Source organism: Diuraphis noxia, unplaced genomic scaffold, assembly GCF_037042655.1.
Source record: "Diuraphis noxia isolate RWA-SAM2 unplaced genomic scaffold, SU_Dnox_SAM2 contig0005, whole genome shotgun sequence".
Classification (NCBI taxonomy): Eukaryota; Metazoa; Arthropoda; class Insecta; order Hemiptera; family Aphididae; genus Diuraphis; species Diuraphis noxia.
The window spans coordinates 42,045,962-42,062,602 of record NW_028301715.1 but is presented as its reverse complement, the minus strand read 5'-3'; the positions used below and the strand labels follow the sequence as shown (position 1 = coordinate 42,062,602).

The 16,641-nt window shown below is 28.4% G+C and overlaps 2 protein-coding genes across 3 annotated transcripts; one reads left to right on the top strand and one right to left on the bottom strand.

The window, feature by feature from the left end:
• The first annotated feature begins 1,542 nt into the window (after positions 1-1,542).
• Positions 1,543-5,371, top strand: LOC107166262 (cell division cycle protein 20 homolog). Its single transcript, XM_015514851.2, has 11 exons — positions 1,543-2,032; positions 2,159-2,403; positions 2,491-2,576; positions 3,273-3,376; positions 3,441-3,581; positions 3,642-3,771; positions 3,832-4,025; positions 4,109-4,288; positions 4,370-4,497; positions 4,564-4,813; positions 4,889-5,371. The coding sequence occupies exons 2-11, from the start codon at positions 2,291-2,293 to the stop codon at positions 5,078-5,080; spliced, it is 1,518 nt and encodes a 505-aa protein (XP_015370337.1). The 5' UTR covers positions 1,543-2,032; positions 2,159-2,290; the 3' UTR covers positions 5,081-5,371.
• On the bottom strand, positions 5,361-16,594 carry LOC107166258 (uncharacterized). Of its 2 annotated transcripts, none has more exons than XM_089229121.1 (18): positions 16,324-16,594; positions 15,819-16,098; positions 13,640-13,794; positions 13,509-13,581; positions 13,118-13,427; positions 12,786-13,049; positions 12,588-12,728; positions 12,345-12,507; positions 12,162-12,278; positions 11,850-11,980; positions 11,579-11,771; positions 10,904-11,512; positions 10,632-10,760; positions 10,385-10,567; positions 10,170-10,313; positions 8,580-8,712; positions 6,981-7,081; positions 5,361-6,886 (listed from the first exon to the last, which is right to left on the bottom strand). In XM_089229121.1, the coding sequence occupies exons 2-18, from the start codon at positions 16,069-16,071 to the stop codon at positions 6,761-6,763; spliced, it is 3,225 nt and encodes a 1,074-aa protein (XP_089085247.1). In that variant the 5' UTR covers positions 16,072-16,098; positions 16,324-16,594; the 3' UTR covers positions 5,361-6,760. The 2 variants fall into 2 exon arrangements, with proteins under 2 accessions (XP_089085247.1, XP_089085248.1); XM_089229122.1 differs by having other exon boundaries at positions 16,408-16,594.
• Positions 16,595-16,641: the final 47 nt, after the last annotated feature.

Sequence of the window (16,641 nt, the reverse complement as noted above, 5' to 3'; positions counted from 1 at the left end):
TTTTCAACTTTTTTACCAAAACATTAAAATAAATTAAAATATGAAATAATTGTAGTTCTTATCCCTGTAAATCTTGTTACGTAAACAGAATTTCGATATCTCCCTTATTTCGGGAGATATCACAATGAGTAAATAATCGCGGAACACCCTGTATGTATATCATAGACACAAAACAATTTCTATATAAAATGTTGATCATATTCATATAATAAATAGAAAGCACATGGTAATCATTTTAATCGCAGACACCAACTATTATTATTATATGTTTAATATAGTATTCAGTGCGAGCCTATACTTAATATCGTTTTTAATAATTATTAGACATCACGGTAACAAATGCCTACTGTTTAATACCCATATGGCCATACAAATAACAATCATGGATCACTTGAACAGTTGAATATTTATGGCAATGGCAGTACCTACCTATGAATTGACTAAATATTAAATAATAAGTTCTCTAAAGGCTCCATCATGTGAGGCAAACTGAGTAAAAGGAACACACATCGACACATCGGTAACGGTAGCGGTTACGGCAAAATGAAATAGGACACACAATTTATATGCAAAAATATGGTTTTATATAACTATATTCTTTTAACATTAAAATATGCACTTAAATGTAAAATAAAATTTTGGGATCAAATGCACTTTACCACGCCCCTCACAAATTTCGAATTTTTTTTTTTTAAGACGTGTTCTTCAACGCCGATTTCGAAATTTTTTGAATTTTTTGTGCGGAAACCATTATCTATTTTGGAAGTTATAGCCTTCCAAAGCTTGCGATTTTACGTTAATACGCATACGCTCAACACCAATTGCGCTCAATTTTAATTGGACTACGTTCTATCATTGATTATAAATACTAGTTTTCCGTTATAATTACATTTAAAAATGTCAACAGTTTTTTGTCTAATATATAAAGTCATAATCATCATAACGTTTGATTATAAATAGCTCTAAAATATTTAAAATATTTTGAAAATGTTATCATACATTCCTACATAGAAAACATCATACCTATAAACATTTGTTGAAAATTTCAAAAAACTACAAACAATTATATCATTATATGTTTTTACTGTGAATAGGTGCCTACGTTTAATGATAATTGTTTGATAATTATTATATTATTATTAATTTTATTATTATTATCTATATTGTGTATTATTGACGCATTAATTATTCGAAATATTTTTATATGCTATATGTTTTTACTGTGCGTAGGTGTTAATTAACGTTTAAAAATATATGTTCAACCATTTGCATGAGGTTGTGAGTAATATTGCGGCCTGGGGATTTTTTTTCCTAGGGTCGGGGATTTTTTTCCCGGGGTCGTTCGTCGGGGGATTTTTTTCCGCAATTCCGGCCCCCAAACCCCCCGGGACTTAATTGCTAACCTGTGGGGGAGGGGATATTCGCACAATATCGTTCATCTGGTCACACTGTAATTTCGTTTTCTTATCAATACAGGCATCCATCAGTGATCAGGGAGTACAAATGTACAATATTCAAAATCAAAACCGTATTTTAACGGACAACGGTCATAACACTCATAAAGTCATAAACTCAGTCCGATCACAAGCACAACAGACTATTTTATAGAGAATAGAATATAGATTCGGAATCCTTTTCGAAATCTGGTATTCTGGCCTCCAGTCCTCCACTTTCTATAAATGTTTCCAACAGTTTTCGATTTTTGTTTTTCGACTGTCGTCTAAGAACAAAGCCATTTTGGCAGACGATTTTAGACATTGTACTTTATTATAACAGTCATAACTCAACAGTAGTTGATTTTTATATTTTTCGTGCCAGATCTAATTTTTTTGTTTATTCTAACATACAATTTACATACCTTTAATTGTAAACATTATATTTGTCTGCCAGAGAAATATTCTTTATGATCCTATTCAGGATATTTAAATTTTTGAATCCTTCATTTCTTTTGTGCCCACTTACACGTCTTACAAACATTTAATTTGCTTTCCAGTAGACCATCCTGCTACCTGCATTGATCCAGCTATTCAAAGTAAGTAAATAAAATTACAATTGTGATACATATTACTATGAAATTTACAATCATACTATAATTCTAATCTATTGCATTTATATGTTTTTTAACATTTTTTATTTTTTTATTTTTTCATTTTGTTAGTTTTATTCCTTGTGAACAAAATACTCGAATAACAGTTTTTGTTATTTCACGGCGAAGGACAACAGTTCACCATCTATATATTATATACCTTCATTTAAATATACATACCTAATACGTATCATTAATTTTAAAATGTCTCAATTTACTTTTGTAAATGATCTTAAAAGTGCTGTTAGAATGGATGAGCCCATTACTAGCGGTCCAGCTCCTCGTTGGATGAAGAAAAGCGTGGAATCAACTTCAAGGTATGTATATTTTTAAGTATTGCATGCGTGTATACTTCAAGAAATGTGTTTGGTATGTTTATGTTTTTGCTGTGTTTATTCTGATAGTTCTGCAAATACATCAAGAAAAACTATTGACTTGATGCCTATCAAGAAAACACCATCAAAAACACCTAGTAAATCAAAATCACCAGGTTAGTAAGGTTATTAAATTTATATTTGCATCTATGTCACTAGTTATCAAAATTATTTTATGCACATACCAGATAGGTATTATCGAATACTACAATTTTATTTTTACTATTATAACATCAATTACTTCTATACCTAATTATTCATCAATTAAAATTAATCCAAAAAGTTGTTAAAATTATCCATTAAAAATGAGTAAAAGCCATTTAAACAGATTTTTCAAAAGAAATAAATTAAAACCTCGAAAATTGAATGTCAACTCTCCAGAATCATCAGTTGATAATAGTTATAAAAATATACATACTGTCATTCAAGGTAAGGAATAATATCGTTTTTTTTAATATTGGATTGAAGTACCTTGGTAGGTTAAAGGTATGTATAATTTAAATCTAGTAAATTGATAAATTACTCAAATTTAAATGTACCCTGAATCTTGATGCATATACTCGTATTTATATAATTATGTTAGTTCTATCATTATTTATTTTAATAATCCAAACATACAATTATTCCTAAAACAGTTAAAATGTTGAATATTTTTATTTAACAAGATTCTATTATTCAGTTAAATATACTCGCATTTTGTACTTATATGAAAAAGAAAATAAATAAATATAGTAATTTATAGATATTCATTTTTAAATATTTTAACATAATTTATAATCAATCGCATTCAGTAAAACTATTTATTTGAATAGCTTCACGATCAGCTTCTAACACACCAGCAAAGCCTAGAACACCTGGTGGTGACAGATTCATTCCTTCCAGAATGTCAACAAATTTTGACATAAGTCATTTTAAGGTAAGTAATTCACAAATATTTAAAATATTTATGTCAACTAATTACTTATTTTTTTGTTTCGTAGATGAACCAAGAAAACGAAAACCTTGACATAAGTCCAACTCAATCAGACTACAGAAAAGCTATGTCTGAAAATCTTCATGGATGTGACATTAATAATGTTCGTGTTCTTTCCTATCAGAACAAAGCACCGGCTCCTCCAGATGTATAATAAATAATAACTAATTATAAGCATATTTTACATTATAATTAATAATGATTTTAGGGTTACCAAAACGCCTTAAAAGTAGTTTACAGTCAATCCAAGACTCCCATGAATGTACGTGGAGCTACTCGTTATATACCGCATGCTCCGGACCGAATTTTGGATGCTCCTGAAATTGTTGATGACTATTGTACAGTATTCCATTAACTATACCCATGTGACTATTAATAACAGTTTTGATTTTTAACAGACCTAAATTTAATTGACTGGAGCTTTTCCAACATATTGGCTGTCGCCTTGGGTACAAGTGTATATCTTTGGAATGCTGACACTGGAGCCATTGATCAACTGTTAGATTTAGAAGGTGCAGATTATGTTACTTCTCTAAGCTGGGTACCTAATGGAAATTTATTAGGTGTTGGAACTGCCTTAGGACCTGTACAAGTATGTTGAATTCTTGCTGTTAAACATTGTTCTTTAGTTAACGCTATTAACTATTAAACTAATATTATTATTTATCTACTTAGTTATGGGACGCATCACAGACAAAGCGGCTGCGTATAATGAACAGTCACAGCTCAAGAGTGGGTGCTATGTCATGGAATAGTCATATACTAACAACTGGCTGCAGAAATGGCCAACTTGTTCACAATGATGTCAGACAAAGAGAACACATTGTTGGTACAATTCAATCCCACACTCAAGAAGTATGCAATCCTTATTGAATTTGTATTTTTATATTAATGTCATGTTACATATCTTATACTAACTTGTTTGGTCTGATGTAGGTTTGTGGTCTTAAATGGTCAACTGATGGTCGTTATCTAGCCAGTGGAGGCAATGACAATCTACTGAATGTGTACAGTGGCTTACCAGGCCAAGCTACTTACCAATCTGAACCAATATACAGTTTCAGGTAATATTGATTTATTCAGACATTTAAATGTATAGCGGACTATAATTTTCCATATATTCACTCTAGCCAACATCAAGCTGCTGTTAAAGCATTGGACTGGTGTCCGTGGCAAACCAATGTACTAGCCAGTGGAGGTGGTACAGCTGACCGAACCATCAGGTTTTGGAATTGCAATAACGGCCAGTGTATCAATTCAGTCAATGCCAATTCGCAGGTGTGTGCTATTCTGTGGTCCAAAACTTACAAAGAATTGGTATCAGCACACGGTTTTGCAAATAACCAGCTCACAATTTGGAAGTATCCTTCACTGACAAAAGTAAGTTGATTGATAACAAAATATATAGGCATTAAGTACAATTGCAAATTTAATTTTTTTAATTTTATCTTTAAGGTTGCTGAGCTCACTGGACATACAAATCGTATTTTGAATTTGGCTATGTCGCCAGATGGATCAACAGTGCTGTCAGCTGGTGCAGATGAAACCTTGCGAATGTGGAAGTGTTTTTTGCCAGACCCAAACAAGAAGAAAGAACATGAGAAGCGTACTTCTAGACCCACTATACTGGGACCAGGCCTAAGATAAATATTTTATATTTGTTAATTTATTTTATTTTTTGTCAATTAAACTTATATACAATATCTGTGTAAACTTTTTACTTGTGTACTTTTAGCTTTTTAATTTAATTTATACTTTTACTCGCATATTGTACATACTTTAACAGATTTTTTTATAATTAATATATCTATTGTATTATTTAGGTCAATGTATTTTCTTGAACAAGTAATTTTGTGTTGTGTTAAGACTAATTAATGTATTCAAAATTAGTGTTTAGATAAATTGACTATAAAAATTAATAAACTAATACATTCTAAATGACTTTAATTACTTATATTATAATAATAAACATTAAACAAGTCTTTGGCTACTTTATGTTTATGTGCAAAATAATATATGATAACAGCATAATTATATTGACTTATTAATTAACATAAATGAATAACAAATTTAAAAAAAAAAAATAGAAGTTGAGTAACAAACAAAAAAAACATAAATAATAAATAAAAAATAGTAATAATTCGGTTGTTTGTAATGAGCCGTAAACACGTAATTTATATTATTTATTACTTAACTATTATTCAAATCTGAATATTACATCCCGATATTTGAGACTAACGCCCTACGACAATACATCCAACACAACCATTTAATCTGTGCCTCAGCAAGATACATTTTACAAAAAGAATTCCCAACACAAACAAGCACTAAAAATAGGTACACTTAGAGATGAGATATGTTAACCTGACTAGTATTTGTTTTAATAAAAACTGCACTTAGACATTTTTTACCTTTAAAGATGATTTAAGTTTATAAAAATGACTAGACATATTAAACATGTGTATTGATTCATGTGTTGAACATCACTTACAAAAGGATTCTAGAGGTAATTATGCTATATCAAATTTCTAACAGAATCGACTCATCTCCAAGTTAACAAATCAAACTACACTATGAGTTGCAAACTAAAATTTAAAAAAAAAACATACGATTCTAAGATCAGTAAATTACTAATAAATGTTAAGCAAAAATAGCCATCAGTCAGATAGCGTTGAAATCATTAAATGTTGTATCAAGAAAGGCAGGTTTTAGGTAGAGCCAGAAAATTTTTTTGTTTTATCATTCAAAGTTGAAGAATTGTATACTAGAACAATCTGACTAATGACTAAATAGTAAATATTATGATATAGTAAATAATAATTGTTATTTTATAGATTCATATAATATTAAAGCCTACAAGTAATTAACAGTTAACACAACAAAAGTTGCGTCATTAATACATCATAAAATAATAGTACAATAATATTAATAACCTATATTTTAATTTGACTAAAATATAACGTTTTTTTTTTTTTTGGATATTTTTTCATTTTAAAATCACCCTGCCATAATTTACGTATATATAAATTAAGGGCTCAATAGGAAGAGCCCTTATAATATTTTAAGCTCCTCGTTTAAGGCACTGTTAACAGTAATTTCATACTTAGGAAACATAATTTATAAACTAAGCTTATTACTAAGAATAATAAAAACAAAATTATAGTAAAAAATAGAATGAAAAAAAAAGATAAAGATCCACACTTTAAAAAACTAACAGTGTTTACGTCCTTAAAACTACAAATGTGGGTAAAATAAGCTGTACAATGTAGCACAGTATTTTAACAAATAATTATTGAAGAAAAAAATGTTCAATAATGAAAACACCAGTTACATTGAATTATAATTTGATGAACGGTCAATTTGTGTTTGAAGGCTGTGGATCATTGACATTAATTTAGCATTTTCGATGAAAAGTTCTTTAACAATCATATCAGCGCTCAAGAGTTGTTTATTCTGAAAATAAAACAATATCCATATCAATATTGATTTTTTTAATGAATATATTTGATTTTGATAAGCAATACACAAAATATGAGACAACACTAACTTGTTCATTTCTAATTTTAATTTGTTCTTCGAGTTTGTCTTGCGATGACCGCAATAATTTGTGCACCATATCAATTTTTGACTGATGCTCATTCCATATGGCTAAATTTAAAGCAATATAAACATACAATTTAATAATATACTCAACAAGACAATATAAAGTAAAAGCAAATATATTTTAATACAATACTATTTTGACAGTGGTGTATATAGAAATAATTTTTGGGGTGGACTTCAATACATAGCAAATAACAAATGATATTGCACCTAGAGGCTACTAAATATTTAACAGTTGCAACTGTAATTTCGGGAGGCGGGCTGTAGCCCACTAGGCGAGGAACCCCTTATATATGCTACTATACTTTGGGTTAATAAACAAAATATTTCCAGCACTAGTCTAATAAAATAAAAATTATGATGCATAAGCTACTTTAGTAATTAAAACTCAAGCCAGGGTGGGCCATGACCATGGCCTTAGTCCACAATCAATATCAAACAAATACGGGCCCCTGGCAGGTATTATGTTTTCTATAATAAATGGAAAGTCAATATGTTGTTATTAGGAAATGGTAACATTGTCCATTTGTAGCATAATTACTATTATAAGGAAATGGGATTTATGGAAATACCATCGATACAAATTTATGATGATAGAAACATTGTTACTAGTTATTATAGTCTATAGATAAAGCTATAAAACTATTTTTAATGATAAAAACATAATTATTAGTTTAATACTCATTAGCCAAACAAATTTTAAGAACAGTTTCTTATTACAAAAACAATACAAATCTTGTAGAGTCAGTTAAAGTCATATACTCATAGCACAGTATCATTGCGTCACCAAAATTTTTCTTTTGTTGAGGAGCCCATAATGTGTTTACACGGAGTAGGTTTAATAAAGTCTCCCATAAATTTAGCATACTGATATCAAAATTTTATATTAGTTTTTGGTCCCTGTACCTACATGGGCTATTGAAATTATTTTGTATTTTCTTAACATATTGGTATTGGGTGGGTAGTAGCTTCAGGCCACCAGCACCCCTGACTTATGTAATTTAACAATAGGCAATATGCGTTATTTAATATCTTAAGATTTTGCTTCACAAAAAGTGAGAAAAAATTATACTTTTACAAGTGGTAACATTAACTTTTGTATTTAATAAAAAGTATAAATAAATACCTGAAATATGTTTATTTGTGTGTCACTATATTATTTTGGTTATGTTTACGGGTCTTGGGCTCAAAATTATCTCAATCCGAACTTGGTATAATTTATCATTAATTCATAATCAAATCATTCACTTGACTATTAAATGTTTATCTTTCTAAGATAAGTATTTCTATTTTTCACTTTTATAAAGTTAAAATTATAAAACGATATAACTAAAAATAGTTTGAGACAATAATATATTTCCACAATTCATATTTTATAATAATCACTAATTAGTAATTAGAAACAAAAACTTATTAATGACACACAAAATATAATTGAGACAATATTAACATCTTGAAAAAATAATCAAAGATGCCACCATATGTGTTAACAATTTAAAAACTTACCACTATAGAATTAACATAAAATAATTGTTTTACTAACCGTTGGTCAACTTTTGGTGTCGAGCTTGTTCATCATGGAGCTTTTGTTCCAGTTCTTTACACCTCCTAGCATCTATAGACACCTGATTGGCTTCATTAATTTCCTTTCGCATAAAGAACTCTTTCTGGGTATTCTGAAACATAATTTAGGTTTTTTTTTAACAATATAAAGTATTAACTTGATATAAATATTTATCTATCATCAACATTGCTAAACTCAAATAAATTAAGTTTAATTGGATGAATCTATGCTAATATTTTAAAACCGATCAAAGCTTTTTATTAATACTCTAGAACATATATTATTTCATATTTTTCAGATAACCAAATGGTGAGAGTCCATCCAGGCTGCGGAGGTGCAGCGGTGAAATCCTGACAGAGAATCCAGACATCAAACTAGTTAAGCTATTTATTGTAACCAAAGGCACCTAGGGAGGCAGTATCATACCCATAACTTGTAAAATTTTGTTGTAATGTTAGTTAGTGGGGGATGGGCCCAATCACTAATAATTGTCGATGTAATTATAATCAATAAATGATGGAAGTCAGAAGAGAAGTTATGTTATAATGTGGTTCCTTCTCTGGCTCACGATACAAAAGAAGAAAAGATAATCAAATTGTAGGCAGCTAATATAAACAGTAAACAATTTCATTAATGTGAAATGAAATTGATTGGAAAATATTGCAGTTAACAATTAGACAAAAGTATCAAAATCATATAAGTAATACTTAACATGTTAACAGCTATGTGACTAAGAGTGGCCATACAATATTGTATTATCAATATGCCAAGCATATATTTACTTGCCATTCCAAAATGGTATATTATGCTGTTGCGTTTGTATAAATTTTTTAAAACTAGTTGATACCCGTACACTTGTAACCAGTTAAAAATACCAACTAAATATGATTCAAAATTTGTATTTAATTCATTGTTAAATACCCGGTATAGGTAGTGATGTTCAAAACTTCCCATGAATTTACCGTATCTTAATCTCCATTATAGATTTTTAACACAATAATATTAAACACTGACTAAAATTACATTAAATTATAATAATTTCTCGCATTTTTAGCTATATATGGTGAAACAATTTTTAAAAATAATAATGATTTTTATACTTTATTGGAATAAAAATAAATTTATTCAAATAAAACCTGTATCAATTTTTCCATTTTTATCACTTTTAACCCCATTAGAAGTTAAATTTTGAAAAACCTTTTCTCAGTGAGTGGCTACAACACAAAACAATACTACTGTCCAAAGTTCATACTCATAAATTTAGCGGTTCTAGCTAGGCAATGATCAATCATTCAGGACAAGTCATTTTATATATAGGTATAAAAAAAAATTATAATGATTCCCACTAGTAACTCCACTTTTTTTGTAAATTATTGTAACATAATAGAAAAGTTAAAAATATAAACTATATTCGTTTACAGTTGCCAGCAGTCATATGGTGAGGTAGTAATGATCAAAGAAGTTGAACATTGGAGTGTGAGCAAATGGCGTTAAACATATTAAACAATGTTAAGTTCAATACAGAGCAAAATTCTTAGTAGCTAAGTATTAATATTATCAATTACTTACTGAAAGAACATTAAGATATTCTTGTAATTGCAAAATTTCATTTTTAAGAATGCTCCTTCGTTGCAATAGATTGCGACATTCCATTCCTAATATTTCACGATTTTTTTTTAAGTCGAACTGCTTGTTTTTAAATTCACCATTTGTCTAAATAATAAAATAATTAGTCATTATAAAAAAATTTGGGAAAAATATATTTATGTTACTGAAAAACATACTTTTGAATTTTCAAGACATTTCTCACATTCTTCTTTGAATTGACAGTTATCTACTTCGCGGTCGACTTTTTTGACTGGAATAACAATTTGAGATTTTAATCTTTCATTTTCAATCTTAAGCTTTTCCATTTCTTCTTCGATTTTTACACAGTAGCTTGAAAATTCATGTTGAATACAATTTATCTGTGGAAATAATGTAAAAACTATTTAATTAATATTTTGATAAAGATTTAAAAATAATAATTACTTGTTCTTCAAGTTCAGCATTTTCGTCGATTGAAGGTAATTTATTATCAGTTGTCTCTTCTAACAGATCACTGTACTCTTTAATCTTGATTTCTAGATTATTCAATTTTTCTTCACTAACTTTCTTCTCCTATTTAACATATAACTCTAATTTTATTAAAAGAAAAAAAATCTAATTTGAAAATTATTTTACCCATAAACACAGATTAATAATGAATTTACAAACAAATATATTTGTGACAGTTGACACAATTCAAATCAAGAAATACTAACCAATTCATTTAGTTTACGTTCTTCTTCTAATTTTAAAGACCAATATTCTTCACACTCAAAGTATTCATTGCGTAGTGCATCCATACCACGTTCCAATTCAGTACTTTCATCTTTCAACCGTTTAGCTTCTTCCAGTGCATTGTCTGCTACTTCACATAGTTGATTATACCTTGATTCCCAGTACTTTTCAATCTTTTCGCACTTTTCACGTAGCTCCTGATTTTCTGATTTACACTGATTGTACATGAGTTTTAATTTTTCAACACTACCATTTGACACTTCTATTAAAGTAGATCTAATAAATTCCGTTTCCATTGAATTTTCAAATTGCTTATTCAATGACCTTCTGGTTTGATATTTATTTAAAGGTGAAGAAGACATAAAACTATCAGGAGATTCTTGCATTGATTCTTCTATTGCCTGATTTTCTTCGCCATGTTGAGATTGGTCTGATTCTGGTGATTGTTTCATATGTTCTAAATACTCAATTAATTCATCTAAATGACATGATTCAATTCGAGATTGTGAGGCTAGAGATGTTTTTATATTATTAACAAGCGTTAATGATGTCTGAGGGGATCTGTGGTGTGATTTTTGAGAATTTTCAACCTGTCAAACAAAATCAAAATAATTTATCAATCAAAAAATGCATGGAGAATTAAATTATTCACTTACTTTATTCCATGTATCACATTCAGATTCAATTGTATATGTTTCGAATGTATTTGTACAATCACTACCGCCTTCCTCAACAGATAATTCGGTTGAAAATTCTTTCACTTTGCCAAAGCAGTTAGGACTATTTTCTTCAGCCAAGAAATTCCTGACATTACTGTCAAATGACCTATCATTACCTACATTTTCTATCCTAAAAAAACCACAAGACTTATATAAATAAATGCTACATTTTATAACTCCTAAATATTAATAGTATTACAAAACATACATTTTAGTAGCTTCAAGCTCAATAACAAGTTCATCATTTTGGTCTCTAAGACATTTATTTTCATTTTTCAAACAATCAATTTTTTGCATGAGATCAATAATTTGTTCATTATTAGATTCCAGTTCTAGTTCCTATAGTTCAATCAAATATATTGAAGGATTAACTTAAAATCTAGTCAATTTTTTTTTTAATTCTCTTAAAATTTATTGATAGTATAATTTTGATAAATATTAGTTTAACTTAATACTCTAAATTTATTTGAATTATGTGTCGCTATGTTTTCATATATTAAAACTAAAAATGACACATTACCTTAAGTTTTAACTGTGGGATTTCTTGAACTTGAACTTCTAATGAAACATTTTTTTGTTTTAAATCAGCTAATTGTTCATTTAATGTGGTATTTTCACTTTCTAATAAGCTCAGTTGCTAAAAAAGTTATATATATATCAATTAATGCTACATAAAATAACAAATTAGAAATACAGAACACACTTTTTTTTTGTTTAGAAGTTCAGACTCTAATTCGTTTTCATAATTTTGTACTTGTTGTAATTTATCATTTAGCAAAATGTTTTGGTTAAGTAATTGATCTTTTTCTGAACCCCATTGATCAATGAGTGTTTTTCGTTCTTCGTGATGTTTATGTTCTAGAGCACTAAATAATATTAGACCTTTCAATTAGAATTTTTTATTATAGTTAATATAATGACTTTAAAATTAAAATTACACTCTTACGCAATTTTGTTTGCCGAAGATTTTTCTAATCTCATATGATTTTCATCAACTTCTTGTGCAAGCATTACTGCTCTATTGTTGGCAGTATCAACATCATACTTTAATTTATCTCTTTCACAATTCATTTGCTCAATTATCATTCTGAAAAAAATTGTTAAATAGCATAATAAATAGTTTTATTTGTAATTATGTACTTACTTGAGCCATTTAACTTGATATTCATTCAACGAACTTAATGCTTTTAGCAATACAAATGGTGTATTAATTGAATCATTCTCTGTTAATGAAGAATCAACAAAATTATTTTGTACTTTATGGAGTTGATTGCTGATAGTAGACACTAGATCAGGTATATAAACAGAATCCTGAGATATATCAATTCCTAGTTCTTGAAACAAGTTAAGAGACTCTGGTATACCACAGCTTTCCCATAATTCAATAATAGTGCTGACACTCACCATCCTAATCAAAATCATACGCTATATCAAAATCGATTCTTTTGAATTTATTAAGATTATGAACTAACTTACATTGAATTTGGTAAATTATCTTCTCTGTGATAATATGATGTAGAAGAGACTCCTGATGTTGATGTTTCAGAATTAGGCGAGATAGACCGGTAATCAAAACTACTGATTAATTCAAGAACTTCTTTAATTGGTATTCTGTCATTAGAATATTTATCATTTATCTTCTCAAATAATTTTTCATTGCAGTCAAAATGTTGGATTACATCAAATAATTGAGTTTTTGTTATAAGTCCACTAGAAGTAATACCCATGTGTTCACAGGCCAAACTTAGATTATGTTTGTCCATTATCAATCGTTCTTTTAACAAATCTAATAATAAATAATTTTTTTAGTGAAATTAATATAACTACTATCTAAGTGAAAGTTGTTTTATTAAGGACTACTACTTACCATGTTTGTCATCACATTGTGATAACATGCCTTTATTTTTTGTTTCATCGTCCAATTTCAACTCTGAATTTATCTGTAAATAGATAAATTATTATGTACCTATATACTTATAAAGTAAGCATTTAACTAACATGAACATATTCTAGTTTTTGAGGAGATGATGGTATGCTGCTGTTTAAATCGTGAGTTATATCTGTTTGGTTTAATATAAAACTATCTTCTCGAGGCTTTGTTCGGCGTCCATATTTTTTTTCGCCAAAGACATATTTCGGAGATATTTCTCTTACTGAAACATGAGAAATTACTAAGCAATTAAAATGTCATTTAAAATGAAATATAAATGTGATTATGATTTATATAATAAGGTCGACCTAAGCTATGTTAATGTCCTTCACAATCAGATTGGAATTGAAAAACCTTTCACTATTGTTATGCTATAAACATAATTTATGATAAATGGTTTTTAATATTGATCTTTATACTATTTATTATTTTTTCATATAGTAATACATGTTTATTATGATATTGTTATCATTTATCAAAAAAAAAAAATACATAAATAGGTATTTAAATCAATAGAAGCAAGATTTAGGTAATTTCAAACCACAATGACCAACTATACAAATATTTTGCATTTTTAAAAATGTTCATATTTTTGTGATACTTAAATTAAAAATTAAAATACATTTTTCCCTTATTTGCAACAATATAATATGGTAGGTAATATCACTCCTCAAAAATAATGAAAGTCATATTATACAGGAATTATTTATACATATAAATGTATTACAAATAGTTTATTAATTATGAAAAATTAAATTAGGAGATGCAAGAATAACTAATATGTATATTTATTTTAATGTCCACTAAACATTTCCAACATGAAATCTATCTATATTAATACTTAATAGATCCAATAAACATGTTCAAATATTACTTATATGTACTAATATTAGATAATTTGTTTTACAAGTATTATACATGACACTTTAAATATAAATGCAAATGATTTGATATAAAAAAATATATAGTTAACACTTAAGTGATTTCATAGGTTAATAACTCAGTATTTAATGGTCTATAAAAGTCTTAAATTGTATTTTTTAAATATAAAAAGAAAATTCATTGCTATTTTTAACATTTTTTTTCTTCACATGTTAAACTTATGGAAGAACCTAGGTAAACCACCACTATAAAAATTGATCAACCCCCAAAAAATCTCCTCCCTAAGACCAAGTATGTAGGTAAAAATGAATTACCTAATAATATACCCAATACAATTTATATTTATTAATTTGAGAATTAATAACTTAGATAAGTACCTGTTATACAATTATGGATTATAAACATTAAATAAAAATAATGCATCATACTTATTAATATTTATATTATCCATCAAGTACCTACCTATGTCCTATTTACTATAATTTAACTGAGTACAAGCACATTTTTTAAAACTGATACAATAAAGTATAAGGGGGACGAGGTGGCCGAGTGGTCTACCGCGTCGGCTGTGGCTCAGCCGGACCGGGTTCAATTCTCGACCATCAGTCGGCATTTTTCTCCGGGCAAATCACGGTGTCCGGAGAACAAGTGCCGCCATCCCCCACTCCGGGGCATGGCAGAAACCTACGGGTGCCCCAATAGAAATTCTGCCAAAACTCTCACCCACGTGTAAAACCAACCTACAGTTCCATAACAACCTACAGTACTACCCCCTTCCCAATAGCCTTAGTTGCTGTGGGATAATTAAAAAAAATAAATAAATAAAATAAAATATCTAACTAACAACCATATTTAAATAGAAAGTTATGAAAAAATTTTTTTATCTTAAAATAATCTAACAACTTTTATAAAATTAATTGATATATATAAATATACTTTATTGTTAATTTAAATGATATGTTATTTTTAAAATGTGATTAGGTTATTACCAAAAAAATATTGTTGTAATTACTAATTAGATATAAAATATGGATAGGTAGATACTAGATAGTAGGACAGTACCTAGTTGCATTAATTGTTAATTACTACACCTATTGATATTCCATTATCCGCACATAGTAAATACATGGCAATAAAAATGTTTGATAATAATAAAATATAATAGGCTTATCTGTATAAAGTATATATAATAATAGATCAGTAAAGTGAAAGGAATGTAGAAAACAAGGTCAAACATACCTGAAGACTTAGAAAAAAAACAATATTTGATTACAATTTCACAGAAAATACACACAACATATTGTAGTAGAAAATTAATTTAGTGTTCATTTGCATGTAAAAAATATAATAAAAATATGTTCTTACCGGGAGAGATTTCTCTAGAATAAGTTTCATCTTTTGAGCCATTATTGGCCAAATAAACAAGAGCATCACGGAATTGTTCAAATGAAACATTAGAGTTCTGATCCAAGAATGACCATAATTGTTTACGTTGGCTAAAATCCAACTGTAATGCTTCACAAAGAGCATTTACCCCCTTATGATCCAATTCATCATTTTCATCACTATCAAAACTTTTGAATATGTTATACAATTCTTTTTCATACGGTTCTTCCATAGTTGAGTGTACAAATCATCACCAGTACTGTAAGAACAAGAAGACAATAAGTAAATATTAATTTTTAATATCAACTACTATCAATAATATATTATTAGCACAACATGAATAAGAAGTTTGTTCCAATTGATTGATGAAAGGTTTTTCACGACAATAAATCTAGATTACCTACTATCCATATTATAAAAAGTAGAATAAATCATAATTGAAAAATTGGAGGTGTTGGATAGTGATATTATAAACATATCGAACCTTAATAATTTAGTTCTTCGGGGACAACCGCCACAATATGTCAACTAAGTCATTGATATAAGAATCCTTTCAAAGTCCACTCACCAATTAATGAGAGACGTGATAGCGTGGACTGTGTACTTGAACAGCCGGTGTTATGACGAACGTATATTTTTAATTGCTTTTATAATAATCAAACACAACTCGGAAAACATATTTACTCGACGACGACGACAATTATTATAGATTATATTATAATGAATAATGATCTCACGAAAATACGAATTACCTACCAATCGGAAATTGGTTTTATCAGTCTTTCTGGTAAACTGTTCTATG